This window comes from Rhinolophus sinicus, chromosome 18 (assembly GCF_057876585.1).
Source record: "Rhinolophus sinicus isolate RSI-liver-muscle chromosome 18, RSI-T2T, whole genome shotgun sequence".
Classification (NCBI taxonomy): domain Eukaryota; kingdom Metazoa; phylum Chordata; class Mammalia; order Chiroptera; family Rhinolophidae; genus Rhinolophus; species Rhinolophus sinicus.
This window is the reverse complement of record NC_142518.1, coordinates 8344962-8369764: the sequence shown is the minus strand read 5'-3', so window position 1 is coordinate 8369764 and position 24803 is coordinate 8344962. Positions and strand designations below refer to the sequence as shown.

The window sequence follows — 24803 nt, the reverse complement described above, 5'->3', positions numbered from 1 at the left end:
ATGGTACAAGAATTGGTTTCTTCTCCATGAGGCAGTTTCTAGGCATTGAAATATTCAGGGCTTGCCTAATTGTTACATCTGTTCCTCTTTCTTGGGTTTAAATAGTCCTTGCTCAGTGCATTTTGGAAATCACCATGTTAACAGGTGTCTGCCCCAGCTGAACAGATGAATCAACCTAGAACTTTGTGTGTGCTGAACAGATGATGGCCTATTTCCACAACAGAAGTTATTTCCTTAGTGGACAACATACAGAAATGAGTACTGGGTGTCACCACAATCAAGGATTACCCAGCTGGCTGAAAACAATCATGCTAAAAGAGTCAATGAACTGAGGTCAATGTGAAAGAAGAAAGATTGTCAGAACCAATATTTTTATCCACCTAACGGACAAAAATTTAGAAAGAGTGTTCACCTAAAGTAGGGGGGTGTCAACTTTTAAAACAAAAAGACAAGCAGTTTAGCCAGGAAAATCGAGTTTACCCAGAAATAGCAGAGGAATTGCAAACTCTGGTGAACGACAGACAAGTCTGGAGAACAAAGGAGAGGAGAGTGCTTTTATTGAGGAAGGCAGGAAGTTGGGAGGGGCAGTTTTGAACAGAAGTTCATTGGAAGAAAGTGAGAGTTCTAGGTGGTGTTGTCTTCTTGGTAGCTGAGTTGTTGCTGGACAAGGAGAAAGTCTTCCTTCTTCCTGCTGGGATGTAAAGTAAACTGCAACAAGTGGTATATGCATGAGAGTCCTCCCTTCATGGCTTCCTGACTCCATTTTGAATGAGGTTTTTCTTTAGTCATTTTCACAAGGGTTAGCTAGTACATTAGGTAGAAGAATCAAAACTTGGAATGATACTTATGTCATGATATTTTTTATACAAACAAGAATTTTAGAGATCCTGAGGTTCAAATTATATAAGTTCAAGTGGAGTAAAATACTCATGCATTTAATAAAATCTTGAACATCTGATACATTTTGTGCTTGGAGGTTACAGTGGTGATCAAGATAAACAAAGCTTCCAGCTTTGCGCAGTGGCACCATCGTAGCAAATTAGGTTTATCTGAGGCACGATTATTGCTAATTGAAAACAAAGCTTCTGCCCATCTGGAGCATCCAATCTATGGTGTGAAACTGACAATAAGAAATAAACACAGTCGGGGGAGGGGGGTTCACACAGTGTGAGGGATATAAATGAGAAACGTCTAGGTTTTGCTTTGTCTTGTGCACCTGAAACTAATAAAAAAAAAAGAAAAGAAAAGAAAAAATGCTCAACATCACTAATCATCAGAGAAACGCAAATCAAAACCACAACGAGATATCACCTCACCCCAGTCAGAATGGCTATCATCAACAAGACAAATAGTAACAAGTGTTGGAGAGGCTGTGGAGAAAAAGGAACCCTCATACACTGTTGGTGGGAATGCAGACTGGTGCAGCCGTTATGGAAGGCAGTGTGGAGGTTCCTCAAAAAATTACGAATAGAATTACCATATGACCCAGCAATCCCTCTCCTGGGTATCTACCCAAAAAATCTGAAAATATTTATACATAAAGACACGTGTGCTCCAATGTTCATTGCAGCTTTGTTTACAGTGGCCAAGACATGGAAACAACCAAAATGTCCTTTGATAGATGAATGGATAAAGAAGTTGTGGTATATATACACAATGGAATACTATTCGGCAGTAAGAAAAGATGATATAGGAACATTTGTGACAACATGGATGGATCTTGAGAGTGTAATGCTGAGCGAAATAAGTCAGACAGAAAAAGCAGAGAACCATATGAGTTCACTGACATGAGGTATATAAACCGAAAACAACAAAAGAATAAGACAAACAAATGAAGGAACAAAAACTCATAGACACAGACAATAGTTCAGGGGTTACCAGAGGGTAAGGAGGGAGTGGGGCTCTAGAAGAGGGTAAATGGGGTCTAATATATGGTGATGGAAAGAGAAATGACTCTGGGTGGTAAACACACAATGTGAGATATAGATGATGTATTGGAGAATTGTATGCCTGAAATCTATGTAACTTTACCAATAACTGTCACCCCAATAAACTTTAATTTAAAAAAAAAGAAATAAACACAGTCATGACAAGATAAATTTAGATAGTAGCAAATAAGACTGAGACATATCTAATGACGTAGAAGGAAAACCAGAAATGTGTGGCTTCATGGAAGTCTAGACAAGAACGGGTTTCCAGAAGAATGGAGGCCTCCACTGCAAGAGTCCCATCTTGCCATATGTGATCATTTGTATTCTTGGAAAGAGTAGTTTCAGCAAAATGATGGGGATATAAGGCTTATTGGAGTGGGCTTCAGAGAGTGAGAGGTGAGGATGTGTAGGCAAGTATGGATGATTCTTCCAAGAGGTTTTGCTAAACAAAACAAACAAACAAAAAAGGAGCAAGAAAATAGGGCAGTGGCTAGAATGTGTGTGAACCAGCAGGAATGATTAAGTTAAAAGGGCAATAGTGATGATGCAGGATAGACAGAAGGCCATTATTATAGGGACAGAGTCCTGGGAAGGAGGAGGTATGATGGGACATGAATTTAGAAACTTTATGTTCAAAGACTTGCAGATTTTAGTTAGCCACAAGTTCAAAGTCCCACAAGGTTCCTCAAAACGATTGTCATTAATCAGCATATTTTCATTTGCTCCTACTATAGTCATGGCCCAAAAGAGGAGAAAAACATGCATTATATATTCACATAATCTGAGGTAAAATTGCAACTGTGGCAGGAACTAGGAAGGGGAGGTTGACAGTGCAATGAAACTGGCAGTTGTGGTATTCGATGTAATGGGGAGGTCAGAGAAGGCTTCCGTGAGGAAGTGATGCTCAGGTTGCAAGCCAAATGACGAGTGGGCTCTAGGCAGGCAAAGAGGCAGTGGAAACAGCATTTGCAAAGGCTCTGCATTGGGAGGGAAGGCCTGTGAAAGCAGTGAGGCTGGAGGATGGAGAATGGGGACATGCAGTGGGAGATTAGGGCCAGCCATGTTTTCAATCTCTTTGAAAACAGATTACTTAGAATACCACTTCACACTCACTAGGACAGCTATAAATTTTTAAAATGGAAAATAACAAGCATTGGACGGCTGGATGGCTCAGTAGGTTAGAGCACGAGCTCTGAACAACAGAATTGCCGGTTCGATTCCCACATGGGCCAGTGAGCTGCGCCCTCCACAACTAGATTGAAGACAACGAGCTGCCGCTGAGCCTCCGGAGGGGCAGCTGGATGGCTCAGCTGGTTAGAGCGCGAGCTCGCAACAAGGTTGCCGGTTCAATTCCCACATGGGATGGTGGCCTGCGCCTCCTGCAACTAAGATTGAAAACGGCAACTGGACTTGGAGCTGAGCTGCGCCCTCCACAACTAGATTGAAGGACAACTACTTGGAGCTGATGGGCCCTGGAGAAACACACTGTTCCCCAGTATTCCCCAATAAAATAAAGTAAAATAAAAAATAAGAAGTATTGGCAAGGATGTGGAGAAATTGGGACTCTCAGACACTGATGATGGGAATGTAAAATGGTATAGCCACTGTGGAAGACATTATGAAAATTCCTCAAAAAGTTAAACATAGAATTACCACATGACCCAGCAATTCTACTAGGTGTATATACGTAAAAGAATTTAAAGCAAGGACTCGAACACATAGTTGTGCGCCAGTGTTCACAGCAGCATTATTCACAATAGCAAAAAGGTGGAAACAACTCAAATGTCCAGTAAATGAATGGATAAACAAATGGTGGCATAGCCATACAATGGAATATTATTCAGCTATACAAAAGGAATGAAGTACTGGTACATGCTACAACATTACGCTAAGTGAAAGAAGCCAAGACACAAAGGCCACCTAGTAAATGATTCCATTTATAAGAAATGTCCAGAATAGGCACATCCATTGAGACAGAAGTAAATAAGTGGTTGCCAGGGCCTGGAGGCAGGGGGATGGGGAGCGACTGCTAGATGGGTACAGAGTTTCCCTTTGGTCTGGTGAAAGGTTTTGGAACTAGATGGTGATGATGTTTGCACCACATTGTGGAAGTACTAAATGCCCTGAATTCTACACTTTAAAGTGGTTAATTTTATGTTGCGTGTATTTCACTTCAATAAAAACAAACAAAAATACATATTACTTAGAGTGTTTCCAAGGGAAGAAAGTTCCAACCTAACCAGCTGGAGATTTACACCTTATTTAGAGCTTCCTATTTGAAGAGGAACTTTGCAAGATTAGAGAAGGGCCACCACAGGAACACCAGGATGCTGAGAGATTTTTTCAAACCTTTCATAATGAAGAACAGTCAAAGGAGCTGGACCTCGCTTGGAATAAAAGGGGTCTCCCTCAGTGTCAGATGATGGAGGTTGGGAGACACACATCTTTGGGATGGAAAAGGTTTTACAATCACATTCGTTGAGAAATAATGGAAGTAAGCCCCCCGTCCTGAAAAATATTCAAATATACCCGAATAGCTAACAGCCACAGACTAGACACAATGGATTCCTGAATGTGGAGGACTGGACTGGATGAGTTATAAAGTTCCTTTAACTCATAAATTTTATGACACATTCCCAAGAACCACTTGAAAGGAAAGAGAAAAATCCTAGCCCAAAGAAACATTTTTTCCAAGAGGCTACCACATTCATTATTATTAGGCAAATGGGAAGTGTGGGAGGAGTAAGAAAAATCATTGTCAGCTAATGAAAATGATGGGCTAATAATGAAATAATTTGGAGTGCTGCACTCGGTTCCATTTTAAATTTCATCTGCAAAAACACGGACACACTGTCAGATTAGCTATATTCTTTGGTGTTAGTTGTGAGTTCCTGATGCCCCACTGTGAACTCTGATCTAGATTCATGTATGTGGGTAATTCGGCCACAGTCCAAAAGAAGTGAGTATCCCAAGAATGACACAAGCATTAAAGGTGGACATAACCCACACTTGCAGATTGAAAGTCTCAGTACAAACCAAAGAAGAATCACTTGCCAATTGTTCTGCTTCAGAGAAAGACAGCATGAAATGACCTGTGTTTACAGGGAGGATCCACTTTCAGCCAGCTTTGAATCCAGGGCCCCCTGGGATGCAGCTGTGTTCTATTTTGCCTGCATGCTGCTCATTTCTAGCCTGCGACTCTGTAAGACCCATGGCAGGATATAGCCTTGTTCCCCGTTCTCTAAGCCACAGCTGAACTAGACACTGATTCTGAAAGGGGAACCCAGAACAGACCCCTGGCTGAGGCGTTGCACTTGGCCCAGACCAGGGAGCTTACAATCCAGAAACATTTTCTATGGATGGTAACATAGTGGAGTAGACAGAGCTTGGATATGGGTAGAGCAGGCCTCAAATCTAAATCTAGATTTGCCCTATACTCAGTGTGCGACCTGGGACACATGACCTAATATCTCCAAGACCCAGTTTCCTCATCAAAGGAAACATGAAGAAAGGTCAAGACGTCTTAAGATAACCAATAAAGTGTGAGAGGGAATCTAGGGTCCTCACCTCGATGCTCAGGAAGGTCCCTGGGAGAGGACCAGGGGCTCAGAGGGCTGGGACACTCCATCTGTTACCTGCAGATGACTGGAAGAGCCACTTGAAGAGTCACGAAAGCCCCAGGGGAAGATTAGCTCCTTAAACATCTGGTAGGCAAAAATATCTTCCATCCTCAAGTTGAACATGGTAAAATGTAAGAGAAGGCAAAGTTGATCATCTCGGCAGTGCGTTCCTCTTATCTCAGCCTCCTCTCACTATCTGGACAGCCCTTCCTTGTAGGTCTTCTCGGCTCCCACCCCCGCCCCCCACTGCCCCTGCCTTGTAGAGCCCTACATACGTTGCACTTTTTGTCTGCATTTCTTCCATTCAACTTGCCAACTCTCAGGATGGCTGACATTTCTAATGTCTGTGTAAATGTAGGCATTTAGAAAACCATTTAGAGTCACACTCAAGGTGTGAGTGATCTTTAGTCTTTGGGGGTATTTGCAGTCTTAAAAGGCGTGCATTTAAACTCATTTTTTTTTTCTAATTGAACTGTCCAACTTCATAGGAAAGTTATTTTGTTAATTTCCTGTTGCTTCTTTCTACATTGGTCTATTTTCTATTTGCTTACAAGTCAAGGCCACCTTACCCCCAACCCTCACCAATAAGTAAATAAACAAATGCAACACAGTATAATAGAAGAATGGAAATCAACAATGTCCTTCCACCCTTTAGAACAATGCAGAGCCAAGTGAGGGTTCCTCTGCCTGCCTAAAAGAAAATAAGGCAAAATTTTGGACCAGACACTTCCATTCCTTTTGGCACTGCGAAACCTCAGAATGCCCCCACCCTAAAGCTGCTTTCTGGTGACTCTGGCAATGCTTCAGGGTAAAAGGCAGAGACAAGAATTATAACATCATTAGCCACAACATCCACGTCAATAGCTACCATTTATTGAGCCCCAAATATTGAGTGCCTTACTAACATTATCTCCTTTAATTCCTACAACAACTATGTGAGGTATGCACTATAATTATTCCCATTTTACAGATAGGGTATGTGTGGAAGTAAGGTCTCAGGAGCCCAGAATGCATAGAACTACACACCCAACGGACACAGGTGCTTTATGTAAATATATCATATCTATTTCTATAAATAACACATACATATGATAACAAATAGAATAGTATGGCTTGATGAAAAACAGTCTCCCAGCCCTCCTTACAACCGGTGGCCTCACTTCCAGAAGCACACACTTGGCCCTGCCCAACTGCTAAGAAGTCCGGGAAATGTATTCCAACTGTGTGGCCAGTTAGAAGATACATGTTTGGTGAATAAGTAATAGTCTGTAGGGGTTCACAACAGCCCTCTCCAAGATGTGCCACTTTGGCATGCGAAATATTTTGAGCTGAAGGCTATCAAGACCCTGCAGGCTCACAAGAAACTTTCACCTCTCCCTTAAAGAATTTACGTTACAGGCCTTGCCGATAAGAGTTATCACCAGAAATAACTTTTTATGACCCACCTGTATGGCAGGGCAAACTTCTATTTACTAAATATCTGCTCTTCTTATCATTTTGCAATGACCCTTTGAAGCCTCCAAGGCACCTAACCTCATCCCTAGTTCAGAATGCCTTGTATACCTCAATCACCCTTTCTGTCTCTGAACCTCCTGTGCATGTGAGGTTTCTCTCTCATGTATGTGGGGTTCCCATACATCCATATGTAATTAAATGTTATTTTCTCTTTTTTAAATTAAAGTTTATTGGGGTGACAATTGTTAGTAAAGTTACATAAGTTTCAGGTGTACAATTCTGTAATACGTTATCTATAAATCACATTGTGTGTTCACCACCCAGAGTCAGTTCTCCTTCCATCACCATATATTTGATCCCCTTTTACCCTCATCTACCACCCCCCTTCCCAGCCCTTACCCTCTGGTAACCACTAAGCTATTATCTATGTCTATGAGTTTTTGTTTTTCTTGTTCCTTTGTTATTTTCAGTTTTATATACAACATATCAGTGAAATCATATGGTTCTTGACTTTTTCTGACTTATTTCACTTAGCATGATCATTTCAAGATCCATCCATTTTGTGCAAATGGCACTATTTCATCTTTTCTTATGGCAGAATAGTATTCCATTATGTATATATACCACACCTTCTTTATCCAATTTCCTCTTGTTAATCTGTCTCATGTTGATTTCATTATTAGACCAGATAAAAGACCCTAGTCTTTACCCACAATCTCTACCATAGGGTATTTTCTTCCAGTCTTTTTCACTACATAGATATGTACATACAAATATGACTCAGATTGTATTGTACCTTCAGCTTTTTATTCTGCTCTTAAAATTAAAAAAAATCTGAGCATTTTCCCACAATTTTTTCGAAACAGGGCTGCGTGATATACAATCATCTAGATTAAGGTTGCTCAATCTCAGCACTATTGACATTTGGGTGGGGGTAGATCATAAATCTTTGCTGTGGTGGGGTGCTCCTGTGCAGTGTAGGATATTTAGCAGCATCCCTGGCTTCCACCAGCCAGGTGCCAGTAGCACCCCCTCCCCAGATGTGACAACTAAAACTGTCTCCAGACATTGCCAAGTGTCTCCTGGTGGGGGGGGGGGGCGCCAAATCATCCACAGCTGAGAACCACTGAGCTAGGTCAACAATAATTTATATAATGACTTCCCTTCTATTGAACAGCTGTTGCTTTCTTTCTTGTTTTTGTTTTGTTTGCTATTCTATCTTGCTCTGTGATAAACATCTTTTTACATTAATTTTTACTGAAACAGTATTTCGTGAGGCTCTCTCCAGAAGCAGGATTATTAGGTCAGAGGCTATGAATATTTTTGTCTCTTGATTCATACTGCCAAATAGTTCTCCAGAAAGGATCTACCAATTTACTTGCCTACCTGCAAGGTAGTCTTGCTTGGTTTTTTAAAAGGTTTTAGTTACTTAATATGAGAAAAATGGTTTATTACTTTCAAATAGCTTTTCTTTGACTAGTAGTCAAATATGCATATTAGAGGCATCTTCCGCACCCTGTCTGTGGTAGTCTTGCTAATTTCCCAACTGCTGTTTTGTTTTTCTTAGGGGCTTGGGGGACAAGGGCTTATTGAAATCAGTCCACAACATTTCCAAAGTGAGTAAAAGTTTCTATTAAAATGTGGCTTTCCTTTGACATTGTGTACACACTTGCTGTAACTTGGTTTTTATCACAGCATCCCTAGTGTGACAAGCACTAATATTTGGACAGCTGTCATTTCTTTTCTTTGGTTAAAAAAAAAAAAATCTAAGACTTCTAGGGAATGACAGAAAGTGGCCTAAAGGGTTTACTTTCATCTCAGTGCACAAAACCTTAAGAGTTCTTGCTCCTATAGTAGCTGAGTGAGGTCAGATCTTGCCCAAATACTATTTCAGATTGTTATGCCCAAGTCCCATTCCGTTGTTTTCACTGTCTCCTAGGGGCTGGCCATCCAGGATGTAGGAATCAACCAAACCAAACTTCCCGAAACCAGGATTTAGACTAAATTCCTCCTTGCCCCCACCCACTTCCCCCTTTGTCCCTGCCCTTGGCAGGCCATCCCAGTCACTGTCACCTGCAGTCGGATTCTCCCATACCAGTGCATTCAGACCTCCTTCAAATGGATTACTTTCCTATAACTGGGGGACAAAAGTTAAACCTATGAGCTCCCTGCTGTTTTATTACTGCATGAAGATTGGTTAGGAGTGACTGTTCCCCGGGGGATTGTGAAAATAAGCCAGTGATCCGCCTAGCACAAATCTCTGTCCTTTTATACAAAATATTATTACACTTTCTAGAGCTCTGCCTTGATAAAATCTTTCCTAATCCAATAAATTTCAGTAGATGAAATGTTTGCCTCCTCCACCCTTTCTCAGTCCTGACCCTCTTTCTTCTGACTTAAATGTCCCTTAAGTGTACTACGTACTGTTACTGTTTATGTAACCCTCGGTTCAAGTAACACGATGTATTTTCAAACCAATAAAGAAGCACAACATAAACTACCAGGGAGGACTGCTGGGCTCAGTAATGCCTCAGAAAGCATTAGCCGTAGAAAAACTGCAGGGTCTCAGAGCTACTCTAATACCCTTGGAAACAGGAAAATTCTTCTCTAAGGCGACAGAAAGAATTTAAACCCCGGACATGTTAAACCATTAATTCACTTCCAGGCTCAAGCGCGAGGCCCGAGAAGCGGTGATATGGGTGAGTCTGCAACGCCTCCCAGAGCCTGCCAGGGGTGAACTTCCAGGGAGCAAGTGGGCTGGTTACGGTCACCAGCAAATCTGTCACCACCGCAGACCGGATAGCGCTGCCTCTGCCCTTCCAAGTCATTTGTTACCCACAAGTAACTCCAGTCCATGATGGCAACCTTGACTGCACATTGGAATCACCTGGGGAGCTTCTGAGCACGACTGCCTCGGTCACACCCACCGAGGCCCTGAGGAAATCGGGGTTCAAAAACTCCCCAACTGATTCCAACGCGCAACCAAGGTTGAAACCTGCTGAATTAAGTAACCACCCACAGCCCGTAAGTGAACAAATGGATCCGAAAATGTGGATTGAAGCAACATTGCCAAACACTGGGTATCCTTGAGGCAGTGTCCCGAGCCTCAGTTTCTTTATCTGCACAATGGGTGATGACAGACCAAAAAGCCCTTCCAGCTGAGAATTGTCTTTTCCGAGATCCTGGAAGCCCACTCCCCACTCTCCCTATCCCCCTCGCTGGCTTTTCCGGTTTCCACACCCCAGGGAGCTCGTTGTGGGGGTCCCAGGGGAAGCCGCGAGGTTGGCCCGATGCCTCCGCGTGCCTGCAGCGGGTTCGGGCCCTGCTGCGGGCGCACAAAGCCCCCGGCGCTGACGTCAGGGCCCCTCTCGGCGCGGCCGGCCCCCAGTGCAGGCGGAGCCGCGCCGTGCTCCCACCCCGGCCAGGGAACCAGCCAGGAGCCAGCCGCCAGCCGCCAGGCCAGCAGCCCAGCGAAGCCCGCCCGGAGCCCGGCCCGCGCACGTGCCCGCCCAACCTGCAAACTTGTGCCACCGGCTCTGCCGTCCCCGGGGAGCCCGCGCCCCTCCCGCCTGTCTCCAGCCATGGGTAAGCGAACGTGCTGGCCTCGCGCCACGGCCACGGCCACCGCCTCAAGCCCCCGCCCACCTACGCTCAGGTGGGGCCCCTTGGGGCACCTCCGCCACGAGGCCCAGGTGGGGGGGGCGGAGGATGGAAGTGGGAGGGGCGCGGCGCAGGTGTCCCCAACGCCCAGGTGCGCGTCCCTGCCTCATCTTGGGGGCGTAGGCGCCCTGGCTGCACACCGGCTGCACCCCCAGACAAGCATCTCACGGGAGGGAAGAGCGGGGCTCCCGGGAGGGTTTCAGAGAGAGCAGACGGAGCGTCCCGGGCGCCCGGCTCCTGCTTTATTTTGAGGGGTTGGTAGACAGCAGCTTCTCGCCGATTTCCCGGGACGCTCTCCTTCCCTATCGCCCGAGCTCCCAGCTCCGCGTCCGGTCCTGTCCCACCCTGCCGTGGTACTAGTGGCCTTAAACCCACTTGAAACAAACGCCCAGTTCCCCAAATCTCTCGGAAGACCTCACTGAAGAACCATGACTCTTGAAACCAGGAAGGTGAGAGGGGACAGGGACAGAACGGGACAGAGGGTTTCTTTTCTTTGTCCCCTGTTCAACTATCAAAATGCGGACCTGGCTGGGCGCAGGTGGAGACAGTGTGCCAAGCGGGTTCCAGTGCAGTTGGAAAATTGACTAGTAACGTTGATAGCCCAGCTCAGGAGACTGAAAATCTCCCACCTGGCCTGGGGCCGATGTTAGGCTGCTGGAGGATTCTGTCACCTCCTACGGTAACACCCCCAAATGCTGCGGTCAGCAACATGTGAAGTGGGGACTCGGTATCGGAAGGGAAACTCGTCGAGTGCAGTGGAAATCAACCTAATGCCGCTGCACCCCTGGATATGTGTGAGCTCTGTACTGGGGAACGGGTGTTCTCTCCCCGTTCTGTTATCCTTGTCGAGTGGCAGACAGACTCCAGCCACCAGCACCACAAAAGCCAGACTGAAGAGCCCCTCCGAAGCTTTTCTAATAAGGAAGACAGTGGGTTTAACCATTGCGGGTTAATGGTGAGGGCTGGGGAATTCCCTGCCATTTACCCCCACCCTACATTCCCTCTGCTATTAAGTGTGTGTGTTTGTGTGCGGAGGGAGGGAATTTTGTGCCGATTAACATTTTGGATTAACATTTTGGTGACGCTGTAGTAAGGAGGGCACAGTGAAAGGAAGTACAAATAATTTTATGGTTAAATATTTTTAAATTTACTAGGTGATCAAAATATGAGAGGAAATAGGCCCCTGAATCCAACAGGAAAGTTTCTTACCAAGAAGTGAGGGGAGAGCTAGGGTAAAAATCCTTCCCGACCAGTAACTCTGGTTCCTGCTTTCTCTTAATGCCCCGACATCACTCACCACTCTCTTTTAAATGAGGTTCAGACTCCAGAATCAGAGCTGCCCTCAGCCTGTAACTATTTTGGCATTACTTAGGGGCAGAGATGTTGAAGATACACAGAGGTGCAGTATTGAGGGAAGCATTAACAAATTTTCCTGAAATAAAATTATTTGTTTTTTTAATGCTAAGCTTTGGGATTTGTGTGGGCTAGAAATTGAGCCTCAAATTGCCACATGGACACCTTCTTGAGAATGGCTTTCACAATACCCCGGGCTTAGATGAGGGTTTTGTTTTTCAATAGGTGTGGAAGTTCTCATGAAGCAAATGCCCAAACCAGCGGCCTGTTCTCAAGGAAGTATTCTGTGTCTTGGACAATTGTTGGCTCTACACTTTAATTGCCAATTTATGTTAATTTGCACATACCTCACTGGTTCTGGCAGTAGCCTGGGTTTTAGTTTTTACAATAAAAAAAAGTTCCCTCATGCTAAAAAGGAAACACTGATTTTCTTTGGTAGGTTCTTAGTAAATACATCACAGGGCCATGAACTGGTTTTATTTTTCCAGATGTATTTAATTACCGAACATACCCTATGAATGTTTTAATTGAAATGATGTAATGCTGGGAAAATTCTGACCATTGGGCCATTGAGTTGGGACTTTGGTTTTTATACGTGTCACTTCCTTAACCTGGTATCAGTTAATTTCCTGGTAAAATGGGTGACGTTAGTGTAAATAAAAGCCCCTTCAGCCTCAAATTTTAAGGTATTCAAAGTCTTTAAGTTAAAAAAATAAAATAATGAGCAGTGGTGGTATGTACAATTTATCCTTCAATGCATCTTAAAACTTTTTTTATTGTTGAGCCAATTGATTTTTTTTTACAGCTTTGTTGGGCTACAATTCACATGTCCTTACAAGTCACACTTTTAAGTGTACGAAGTCAGTGATTTTTAGTATATTCAGACTTGTGCAACCACTACCACTATCTAACATCCTCATCGCCCCCCAAAGAAACCCTGGACCCAAGAGAAGTCACTCCCCATTGTCCCCTCCCACCTAGCCCCTAGCAACCACTAGTCTACTTTCTGTGGATTTGTCTATTCTGGATGGTTCATGTAAATGCAATGAGCCAATTGTTGTTTGCAGTGTGTTTGACTATTCAGTAACTTTGGTTGTTTTGCACAATGGGAAGATGTTGATGTATTGTTTGTATGCAGTACACCACCTAAATGAGTGTGATGAAACTAATTATTTCACTGGCTGAAGAGTTCCACATTTGGCCATTGTGCATATGCGTGCACACACACACACACACACACACACACATTCTCGATGTTGCTCTGGTTTTATCTGATGGGAAGTCATGTTGCCTAACAGAATTTTGATTCTGTTGCCTTGTTCATAGGCCTGAAGACATAGCAACTAAATGGACTCAGTCTAATAACCTCCTATAAGGCATTTGCGGAATATCCGGCCTGCTTTAATATGGATCTTGTATCCAGAGAGAAATGCTGATTTTGTTTCATTAGCTGCCTGTAATTTTAAATGAAAATTGCATGTGAAATGATCAGATACAGCAAAACAGCTAAGTAATTGTTTTGATCCATTTTGTGGTAAGGACGTTTTCATGAGGATTGTAACTTAAATGCACTCAAACACTTCACAAAATAGCATTTAAAAGATTGGTTTAGAGCAGTTCTTTAACTGTACTGTGCATACAGATCACCTGTGAGCTTATTAAAACAGTAGTTTCTGATTCAGTGGGCCTGGACAGGGCCTGAGTTTCTGTGTTTCTAGCAAGTTCCCAGGTGGTGCTGGTGCTCCTGGTTCCCAGGGCCAGGAAACTGAGGAAAAGCAGGGTGAGCCAGAGGCCCTGGGGTGCCCGCCCCAGCAACTCCGCTCACTTGCTATGTGACCTTGGGTACATCATTTTCTTAATCTCAGTTTACTACAAAATAAAAGCATTTGATGAAATTATTTATTTGGGCTCTTACAGATTGAAATGGGTGTGATTAGAAAAAAGAAATGAGAAGGCAATGTTATGCTTGAAAAACGTGAGAAAACAGCTCCCTAATTGTTTGAACACTTATTTGTTCCCATGAAACCAGCATCACAGCCATCATTTGTAGTTGCATCGAATGCTGGCATCTTGACATGCCTGCCAACAGGACAACTGGCCTTTCTCCAAGGAGACTGGTGGAGGAGTGCTTCCAGCTTTGGCTTCTCCTGCCCTCTTCTCTTTAGAGCTGGCTGTTTCACAGAGTCTTTCCTTCTCCCCACCCCCGTCCTGTCCACCCCCACCCCCATTCCCCCCACAGGGCCCACGCCACCTTCAGAGGCAAGACTCGGAAGGAAACACTGAGGATCCGTGCATACAACATTTGGTTCTGGAAGTTTGCTCAGGAATTCAGATGCAATTGGAGACAAAGGAATGCTATCCTGATGAATAGCTGGGCAGGAAGTATTCCCAGAATGTGCTAGCCTCCCTCCCTCTGAGTGTAAAGATCTAGTAACAGCCCACCCTTGGTCTTGGAGAGCTCCCTCAAGTCTCCCATGCAGACTGAAATTTTGAATAAACCTCATAGCCCAAAAGCACAGAGTACTGTTTGTGACAAACAGGAAGTAATTAATTATTTAGTATATTTTTGATTCAGAAAAAGGTCTTGCCCAAACCACTTGACCCCTCCAAGGGTTTCTTCAAGAAGATCCTTATCTGCCGCATCCAGGGTCAAGCAGTTAGATGGCTTATTGACAGTGCTGAAGTGGTGAATCATGAAGTGCCACAGTTGTGTCTTACACATTTAGTTAACTTTAAACATTAATTCACCAATGTTTTGTTGTAGTCTTTGCTTTGAGTGTGAGTCCTGGTTGGAATTCCTTGAAGTCTTTCTTATGTGTAAATCACAGCCAAAATTCATTCATTGGCTTCTGACTTCTAGTTTCAGATTCTTTTGCATTAGAATGAGAACTAAAGGCATCGGGAACCAATCTGTATGCACAGTCCTTTTATATCACGTATCCCACTCCCTTGAAACCTTTCAAACTGTCCTACCTGTACTTTTTTTTTTGGCAACTGTTTTTCCCAGTGACTCCCCTTTATTAAGACTTTCCAAAGCAATCAGCTTGGTTTTCAAAGAAATAAAAAGTATTTCTTTTGGCACTCATATTTTATTAGTTTGTGTAATATTGAATTAAAATTCATAATTGTAGTAACAAACAACTGGCATAAACAAGTTTAGGAACAAACACAACTGATTCTTCTTAGGTACACAATTCATCTGGTGGCAGAAGTCATCCACAGATATCCTGACAATAGCTCTGAGTCCAAGTTCCGTGGACAGTGGTCGGTGTGGTTTACAAAAAGAATAGAGAATATGGGGTAATTTAGTGGGTACATTAGATGAACTTTAGAAAGTGAGCTTCTACTGTATTTTTAAGCCAATATCATCCATTTAATAATTTTAACATGATTTTCTGGTTACTATTAGCTGGCTTGTTAGTATTCTTGATATGCCTTCTTTTCTGTTCAAATACTAAATTTGTCAAACACAAAGATTCTTTTATTCATTGTTGTATCCCAATGTTCATTCCAATGATTAAGCGTATTCTAGGTGTTCGACAAATATTTGTTGAAAGGATAAGGGTTTGTCATATAAAATGTACTTTATTAAGGTCTATCTACATTATAAATGTATAGACTTCAAGGTATGTGAAATTATATTTATGTATTACAAACTATGATAAACTATACTAAAATTAAATAGGGCAAAAGACATCTATTGTTCTTTGATGCTATTAATACTTTTAGCACAGATTTTCATAGAATAACAGAATTCAGGGCTTGAAGTCACTTTAGAAGTAATTTGATTGCTGTAGGCATACAGACACGAAAACAACTTAAAGAGCAGTTTTGGTGTTGTCTCATTACTTTTATTTTTTTGCCTTTAGCTTTTTTCTTTTGATGCTATAAAATATTTTCCTCTCTCCGGTGAAAAATTCTTCCTTCTTGTGCTTGGAGTGAAGCACTATTTCAGTAAAATTCATTGTTGCCCTAGGGATTAAAAGGTAACAATAATCTTGTGTTTCCATTTTCACCTTGTGCATTTGGGTTAAATGAGTACCTGTTGTACTGCCATGCAAGTAGCATGTGCCAATCTCTAAGCCTTTGAGTTCCTGTTACATGCCCATCCCCATGACGGCTCTCAGGGGAATATAAAACAGGTGCTCACTCAGCGAGCATTCAGAGTCCTGCTCAGATTAGGCAGGTACTGTGCTAAGTCTTGAAACAAAAAATGAATAAATGAATAAGACCCAGCCGAGGGGCAGATAAACTATAATAGGAGTAAGATCAAGGTTCTGTAGAATAATTTCCTCTGTCTGAAGGGAATATAAAGGGGGCGGGGTAACTGCCCTGGGGAGGCAGTTACCTTTGATCTGAGTCTTGAAGGATGAGCAGGATGACTGGTCAGTGTCTGGGAGATGACATCCCAGTCTCTGGGTACAGATGTGCAAAAGCAGGAGGCATGGCAGAGGCTGCTGCTTGGGCACACTGAGGAGTTGGGCATGGCCTGAATGTGGGGGCGAGGGGAGAGCTGAGGCTAGAAGAGAGGCCAGACCAGCAAAGAAGTTGCTCTTTAGTTACCCTGTTGGTCATAGAGAATCATGAAGAGATTTTAAGCAGGGAAGCAACAGCTGGAGGGAAATGACATTCCACCCGAGGAGAGAAAAGAAACCCACTGAGATGGAATCATTAGTGTCTAATTGCAAAATTCCAAATAAAAGTCTAGCAGGAGTTCTGAGAAGGGGGAGACCTTCTATCTTATATGAAGCTTCCAGAGGAGACTTGGATTTTAGGTGTGTTGAGAAGGGTGAGAAGGATTAGGGTAAATAAGGAAGTCAGGTAGGAGTGAGCAAGGTTTACTGGTGGGATCCTGAAGAAACTGGCCTGGCCATAGCAGAGAATAGGTGTGGGGTAAAATAGAAAATAAGATGGAGGAGGGGCACTAAAAGCCAGATAAGGAGTAACAAATTTTAACAGATTCCAAATGGACGCATGAAATGAATCTTGCGGAAATGTTTTTAATCTTGTCTATTGCCTCCTCCCTTTCAAAGGATAAATTGGAGAACAAAGGATGTGTGAGTCTTTCTGCATGGGAAGGGTGATCTTTAGTGTGATTGCAGAAGGGCTGGTGAAATGGAACCTGGTTCTTGTCTATTTGTTTATTTGATTATTAATTTTAAAAGTGGCATTATTTCTTCCTTAAATATTTGAAAGAATTCACCTGGGTCTGGAGTTTTCTTTGTGGAAATGTTTTGAATTATATTTGTTTAACAAGGATAGTACTTTCAGATTTCCTCTTTCTCTCTGTTTCAGTTTTGATAAATTGTATTTTTCAAGTACTTTTTCCATTTTATATGTTATTAACTTTATTGGTATAAAGTTGCGCATGTATTCTTGTATTATGTATTTAACCCTCTTATCTGTAGGATCAGTAGTGATGTTCCCCTGTTCATCCCTAGTGATACAGTTAATTTGTATTCTTTTCATTTTTATTGATCAATCTTGGCCATTTTAAAGTTTAGTAGGTTGATATTTACATTTGATAATTATATCTGATAGATCAGCTGACTACTTAAAAAAGGAGTGCATTTTCTAGTAATCAAAAAATAGGATTTTAATGTCTGGAAGTAAAAATTGCTTATTTGGTTAGAAACAAAATCTGCCAAGGGAAAAAGTACTTTTAAACCTGATCTTTTGAATTTTACTCTTAATTGCTGTATATGACTCAGTATATTTGAATTTGGTGTGACAAGCTCTATTGTAAATAACCTTGAGTTCGAATTAATGCATAGTATTTGCTTACATATTTATTTGTTTTCTGTGAACTGTTAGATTCTACTTTCTTCTTTGGACCAGATGGAGACAGATACTGAAATAAAAGAAATATTTTCTTCCCTTTCAAATGCACTTTTAAAGCATGGTTTCTCAACCTTGTCACTACTGACATTTTAGGTTGGATGATCCTTTGTTGTGAAGGGCTGTCGTGTGCACTGTAGGATGTTGAGCAGCATCCTTGGGCTCCACCAGTAGATGCCAGTAACACTCCCCTAGTTGTGACAACCAAAAATGTCTGCAAACATTGCCAAACAACAATCACCCCATTTTGAGAACCACTGCTTTAGATTAAGAGGGATTGAAAACCTTTTGTGCTTCACAATGTTATAAAATCTGAGTAGTGGCATTATTGAGGACTTGGTTGAGCACATCTGCAGAATGGGAAGATCTCTGGTTTAAAAGGTGTCATCCTTCCAAAGGGATGCTTGGTTTTTCAAGCCGAAGGAAGTTTTGTGTTGTTTTTTTTTTAACCTTATTTCAACATCACCAGAGAATCTGGAAATATAAGGGGAAGCCTTTCAGACCACCTAAATTCACGCTCTCTTTACAGTAAAATGGTACCCAAACCACCTCAATAATGAGACCAAACACCCCTGGGAATAGAGAGTGCCTGGTTTTCCTTGGTAACTTGTTCTGATGTTCAGTGCGCTTTATCAGAACAAGGAACTTGGTAACTTGTTCCTTGTTACCAAGGAATCTATATCAAGTTTGTTTCGCTTATTAAAATCATTTTCATCATCTTTTGTTCTCTTCATTAAGTAGAAAGACATCAAGGATCTTGTCCCACTTCTTAATTACCTTGATGGCCTTTCCAAATTTAGAATTCATCTCCTTAGCTATAATCAAATCTACCCAGAGTAAGCCTTTAAGGCAACCTTCCTGCACCTCCTGTTCCGTCCTTAGGGTCTGTAGTCATGGCTTCATTATGTTTTTCCATGTGTTTGAGAGATGCAGCAGTTGGAAGAGGAAGGACTGATTTGCCCATGTTGCTCACAGAGATCCTTTGCCAACAGTCAGTGATCTCCTTGCCCCCCATATCAACCCATCCCCCCAGATGGAGACCTCAAGCTGGTGTTCTCTTAGAGATCGGAGTGCCCTTGCAAAATAGTTCTAATGTAAAAAGAGCAGGAACGTTGGAAGTAAAGAGTAGACAGAGTCTAGAAAATCTTCTATTTTGTATGTGCATCAGGTCACTCTTTTAGGTTTAGGAATGTGATGTTTCACGTCGACTCCCTGAAAAGAATGTTTAAATGGTGGATTTTAAAATGGCAGCTTACATTCAGGCATCTGTTCCTTCGCACAAGGAACAAAGAATGAAGATGTAATTAGCAGAGAAATCCAGACCCTTCAGATAACTTTATTTGATGCAGTATTCTATTTTGCATTTTCCTTTTAGTTTTCTCATGTGGCATATTCTGACAATTTCCATGATAAGTAAAACAGGATTCAGAAAACTGAAGAGATGAATTGCCATTCCATGAATTATTACCATTTCGCAAGGCCACTATCCTAGATTACCAAAAACTGAGCTCTATCATAGAATGATATCTTGTCACAAATATTTTTAGATGTTTCGTAAGAGGCATGAATATTATAAATGATTTAAGAATGTGTTATTGAAGTGTAACGTAGACCTTAAAAGTAGGCAAATCATAAGCATACACGGTGATAAATTTTTACAAACCAGTGCATAGATTAAGAAGCAGAATATTACCAGCCCCTCAGAAATCCCCCGCGTGCACTCTTTCAGGCCCCTCTGCCCAGGGGTACTCACTCCTACTTTCTGTCGACATAGTTTTGTCTGTTCTTGCACTTTATCTAAATGGAATCATACAGTATGAACTCTTATGTCTGGCAGCTTTTGATCAACATTAATAACATTATTTTCAAACTGGTGATGTTTGCTGTCCGAAAAATAGACCTGCTTCTAAATCATTATGGTTAAAAGCATTTATTAAATGCCTTTCTGCGCAGAGCTGTGCTAGGAAGTGCGTAAAACACTGGCTCCTACCTTCCATTTTAAGGGGAAAACATTGACAAAGCAGGTGTGAGAAGGACTTTGAAAATAATTGAGAGATGAGAATGGTACATGAAAAACGTGTACACAGCGGACGAGATTGCTAAGATAAGGCCTCCCCATTATCCCCCTCGAAATGGAAAATACATCATGAGAAGTGATGAATAAAGAGGAAGTTGTAGATGTCGTGTATTTATTCAGGATATGATCAGTATGAGTATTTTATGGCTTCAGGGTATAAGGATATAACAGATGTTGAGACCTCCCTCCATTAGTTTCCTGAAGAAGATGGAGTTTTAGAAATTGTCTGAATTAACAGTAGTTAGTGAACTGTTGGCTGGTTCCACGTGAAGTGCAGGTTTGCAAAGGTGAAGGCCTGATTTTGGTTTTCATCCTGAAATTTTTTAGAAATCGATATAGAACTGTTTTTTGCCAAAATAACTTCTTCTTGTGTTGTTTGGATTTAGGCAATAATAATCTGCCTTCATTTCTTCAGTGAGGAATTTTGTCATCTTGTTGACTGAAGTAATGATGTAGTCAGCAAAATGAATGCTTTGTCATCACATAAAGCTGGCTTTAAATTGTGTCACCACAATTGTGTCACCATTGCTTCCCAAGCAGTGGTATCAATTTATACTCCCACCAGTAGTGTATGAGCATATAGTAGTTTTTCTGTATCTTCACCAGCCTTTAGTATTGTCACAGTGTTTAGTTTTTCAAAAATCTGATAGGTATAAAGTAGTATTTCATTGTTTCATGTTTTTTGTGTTGAACATCCCCAGAGAGGTTGAAACTTTTTGGTAGGTTATTGGCCATTTGGGTTTTCTCTTTCATTTATATCCTTATTTGTTTTTTCTTTATTGATTTGCAGCAATTCTCTGTATATTCTAAATACTAACCCTTAGTTAAACATGTTGTCAATATCATCTTCTCTGTGGCTTATCTTTTAACTTTGTTGCACACATCTTTTGTTGTACTGAATTTTTTTTATTGTAATAAAGCCCTAATTATCAATCTCTTCCTTTAGTCTTTTATGATTTGTGCCTTGTTTTAAAATTGTTCCATCTCCAAGGTTATGAAGATGTACTTCTAGTCTAATGTATTTTAAAGTTTTTTAAAAGTATGCTTTTTCATTTTTCAGTCTTTATTCCATTAGGATTTTAGTTTTTTGGAATAGTGTGAGTTAGAAATCAGTCTTTATTTTATATTCCCTATACATAAACCACCACGTACATTAGTTCATTCTTTCCCCTGCTACCTTTATATAATACCATCTCTCATGTATTAAATTTTCCTACTGTATATGTATGTATATCTCTGGACTCCACTGTGTTCCTTTGGTCTGTTTTGCCATCCATGTGCTAATACACTGTCATACACTATCCTAATTCCTGTAGATTTATAATATGCCTGGATATCTCCTAGGAGAACTTTTCTCCTCTTGTTCTTCTTTAAAAGTGTCTGAGATATTCTTCATTTTTTGCTTTGGAATCAGCTTTTCATGTTCCACAAGCATCCCTGTTAGGATTTTGAGTGGGATTACAGTGGATTTACAGAATAATTTTCATGATAGTCACAGTGTTTACTATATTGAACCTTCCAATTGCATAAGTGGCATATCTCTTCATACAATTAGGTGGTCTTTTACATTACCCCAATAATTGTTTTGCACACCTTTAAATAATCTATTAAAGCCTTGTAGTTTCTGTGGCTTGTTTTAAAAGAGAAAATCCGCTAGGGTCAAATCTAATGCCATGGCATGTCATGGTTTCCTTCCATGGACCTGTGACTTCTGAAAGTGCAGCTGAGTGGACAAACTTGTTCAGATTAGCACAGAAGCTGTAGGGGAAGCCGGTTCTGAGTTATCACGGACCAGCCTGGTCTTTAAGAACTGAAGTGAAGTGAGAGATTTTTACTTAAACCAACTCTTGACATACTATAATAAGATAAGAAAATGAAACCCTCAATATGTTAAAATGTGGATTTCTTCTAAAAGAAAAATATGACCTGATTTGCTCCATTACAAAGACCAAGTTTACATTCAAGATGCAAATTTTTAGTTGAAAGAGAAAGGAAAAAACGCCCATTTTCCACCAGTATCTTAGAGCAATGCAGCTAAGATTACGCTAGAATTATTTAAACGTGGCTCTTTTGTTGGAAGTTACTCCCATGTTTGGTGATGTTACTCGTGAAAATAAACTTTTATTCATCAGGATTACCTAGCTTCCCTAAGTAGTTTAATGGAGAACATTCCCTGGGATATTTTTACATAGCTGCTCATCCTGCAAAGAAGAGGCCGGCATTGGGCTGAAGCTCCAGCTTGATTTATTCTGGAAGTAGTTTACTCAGACGTCGAATGAGATTATATACGCGGCTGTTACCCATCACTTCACAGAACTATTCTTCCACAAGGCTTCAAACTTTTATTTACTTGGAGGTAACAGAAATCACAAATGTAAATTCTCCGAAAACATATCTTTGGAAATGCAATTTTCAGTAGTGTTGTTACTCCCTTATTGTTGATGATGATGGCCAGAACAAAACCCTTTCTCTCTCTCTCTCTCTGTCTCTCTCTTTCCCCACCCCCTCCAGACATTTAGATTTGACAAATTCTGAAAGCCCCCAATCATAAGAATCCATTCTTAACATTCACTTCATTCTGTCTTATGTTTTTGTCTTGATGTAGTCTCTCAATGTAGAAACTCTAGAATTTGAAACTGAAGTTTAAATTTGGACATAAAGGCTAAGTTAGTTTGACTTTTTATCATCTTATTTTAGCATTTAGGAATTTGAGCAAAAATGGCGGTATTTCTACTTGGTGATTGACTTGCCATCTCCTCAGCCTAACATGACAAGGAAGCTATCATTAAAAAGAAAAAGAAAACTTCTGACCAGGGTAACTGTGACATAGAGTGGGTTGTTGCTTAGAAATCTCTACTTGGTCAGTGGCTTGAAGATGGGCAGGCTCTTTTCTTTCCTCAGTGTGGAGAGGCAGTATTTGGAGAGTCAGGCACACATTCATGGAGGCCAGAGATACTGTTAAACATCCTACAATGCACAGGGCCCACCCATCCCCCCAAGAGTCATCTGGCCCCAAATGTCAAGAGCACCACCATTGGGAAATACTGACTTAGACTGAACTTTGAATTTATGAAAGACATTCTTTGTAGACCTTTAAGACATATAGCACATGGGAAAGTTTGGGATTTGGACTGAAACAGGGCAAGACACTCTGGACACCAAATAAAGGGACCCAGGTATAGAAGGAGATGCCTAGTTTGGAAGGTGCCTTTCTGAAGGGGAACCTTCAACACAAGCCTCTTTGATGCGAACAAACCTAGTCCTGGATGTCACTAATTACTGGTGCTGATATGGACCTACTTGTTTAATTCAGTTGATATCCATTAAACTCTTACCATGAACAAGGCATTCTTTGTAATAAGAATAATGAAACAAATGATAATAGCGGGTCTGATATAAAACGGAATCATAATTAGCTTTGGAAAATACTTTTTACCTGAAAGATCTTATTTATTATCTCAGCCTCTTTCTAGAATACTCAAATATTCATGTAACAAAAGAAGATAGCAGAGAACATTGAAATGAGCAAATAGTTTTTCCATTCACCATTTCATTTCAAGCAATAGATTTAAACGTCTTATTTTCTCCTAAGAGCTGATGCTAATGAACAGTAGCAACGGCTGGTTTAAGTATCAAATTTCCGACTTTCCCAATCCTGAAGATCTTAAGTTGAGACACATGAAAGAGACGACATTTGACAATTTTTTGACATATAAATTTGGCATTTTAATATGGTTCAGTCTAATACAGCCTAGCTGTCCAATACGCTAAAAAGAAGGTAGCGGCCTAAATATTCTGTCCTGGGGGCCACTCCCAGCCTGGTATTACAGTGAGACAAAAGAAGTACACATTCATTTTTTCCCCGAAACTTTGCAGAGGAGGCAATTGCCTCATTTTGATTAATCTTCAAAGGACTCTGGCTTTGGGTTTCTAAAAAAACCTAAACCCCCAAACCTGTAGTTACCCTCACAAACAGTTAAGAACCAAAGAATGCTGTTCTTCAGCGAATCCTTTGGTGAAGCAAAGAGTCATCCCCTAATTTATCTCCTCTGTAAATGTGGGTTTGTGTGCTCCGTTTTCTTCAAGTATGTGGTACATCTGTCTGGGTAATTGCTGCATATGAGATGGAGGAAGTTCTCCAGTTATGTTCAGTCTCTTATTTCACTTATATTTAACAAATGCTTCTTGGTGGCTTAATATTGGCATAGAAAATTAACTATAGTTGACAATTGCAGGAGAGTTTTTCCTCCATATTTTTAGTTGAAATTGGTAAAAATATGGTCATTTCCAGGTGTCAAATGTTTATGTCCATACAGTTTAATTATTTCTAAACATATTTATATCTCTGTCTTACTATGGGTTTTCAATTGGTACATCTGACTTTAACATCTTTGTGAGAAAAATCCAGTATAATTTCACTTACTGAGATTTCTACACAGGAAAGTCTTATTTTTTAGTATTGTGTCTATAAAACTGCTAAACACTCATGAGCTTTACTTGAAATAAACATAAAATTGCTCTTTGAGGGTAACATTGAGAATGGGGAAACCTGTACTTTAGTTTCTTAGAATTAAGAGTTTATCCTAATATGAAACATCCAGTAATCACAACCTTGTTTATTATAGTACTTATCTTTATATTTGAAAGCAGGTGTTTATTCATGAAAATATTATCAAATAAAAATCACAGAGCCACATATTGGTCAGTAGAAAACTCTCTTCCTTTCACCTCCCACCCCCACCTCCAGTCCTTTTCCGTAATCTCTCTTTATGATGTTCATCATACTGGTATACGGTGATTTGAAATCTCTGATAAAAGGTCTGGCCTTTCTTGACCCTTCCCTGAAGTTGAAGAGAGTTTAGATAGCTT

The 24803-nt window shown here is 41.0% G+C and overlaps 1 protein-coding gene and 1 pseudogene across 2 annotated transcripts in view; both read left to right on the top strand.

Annotated features, from left to right (window-relative positions):
• Nucleotides 1–1009: 1009 nt before the first annotated feature.
• Nucleotides 1010–1086, top strand: LOC141569818 (U4 spliceosomal RNA; annotated as a pseudogene).
• A 9317-nt stretch (nucleotides 1087–10403) lies between these two features.
• Nucleotides 10404–24803, top strand: part of GPM6B (glycoprotein M6B) — a 152572-nt gene continuing 138172 nt past the window's right edge. Inside the window, exon 1 of one of the 2 annotated variants that reach the window (XM_019746289.3) lies at nucleotides 10404–10591. In XM_019746289.3, coding sequence (XP_019601848.3) covers nucleotides 10588–10591 — 4 coding nt within the window. In that variant the 5' untranslated portion in view covers nucleotides 10404–10587. The remainder of the gene's footprint in view (nucleotides 10592–24803) is intronic. The other variant, XM_019746290.3, reaches the window with a different exon arrangement.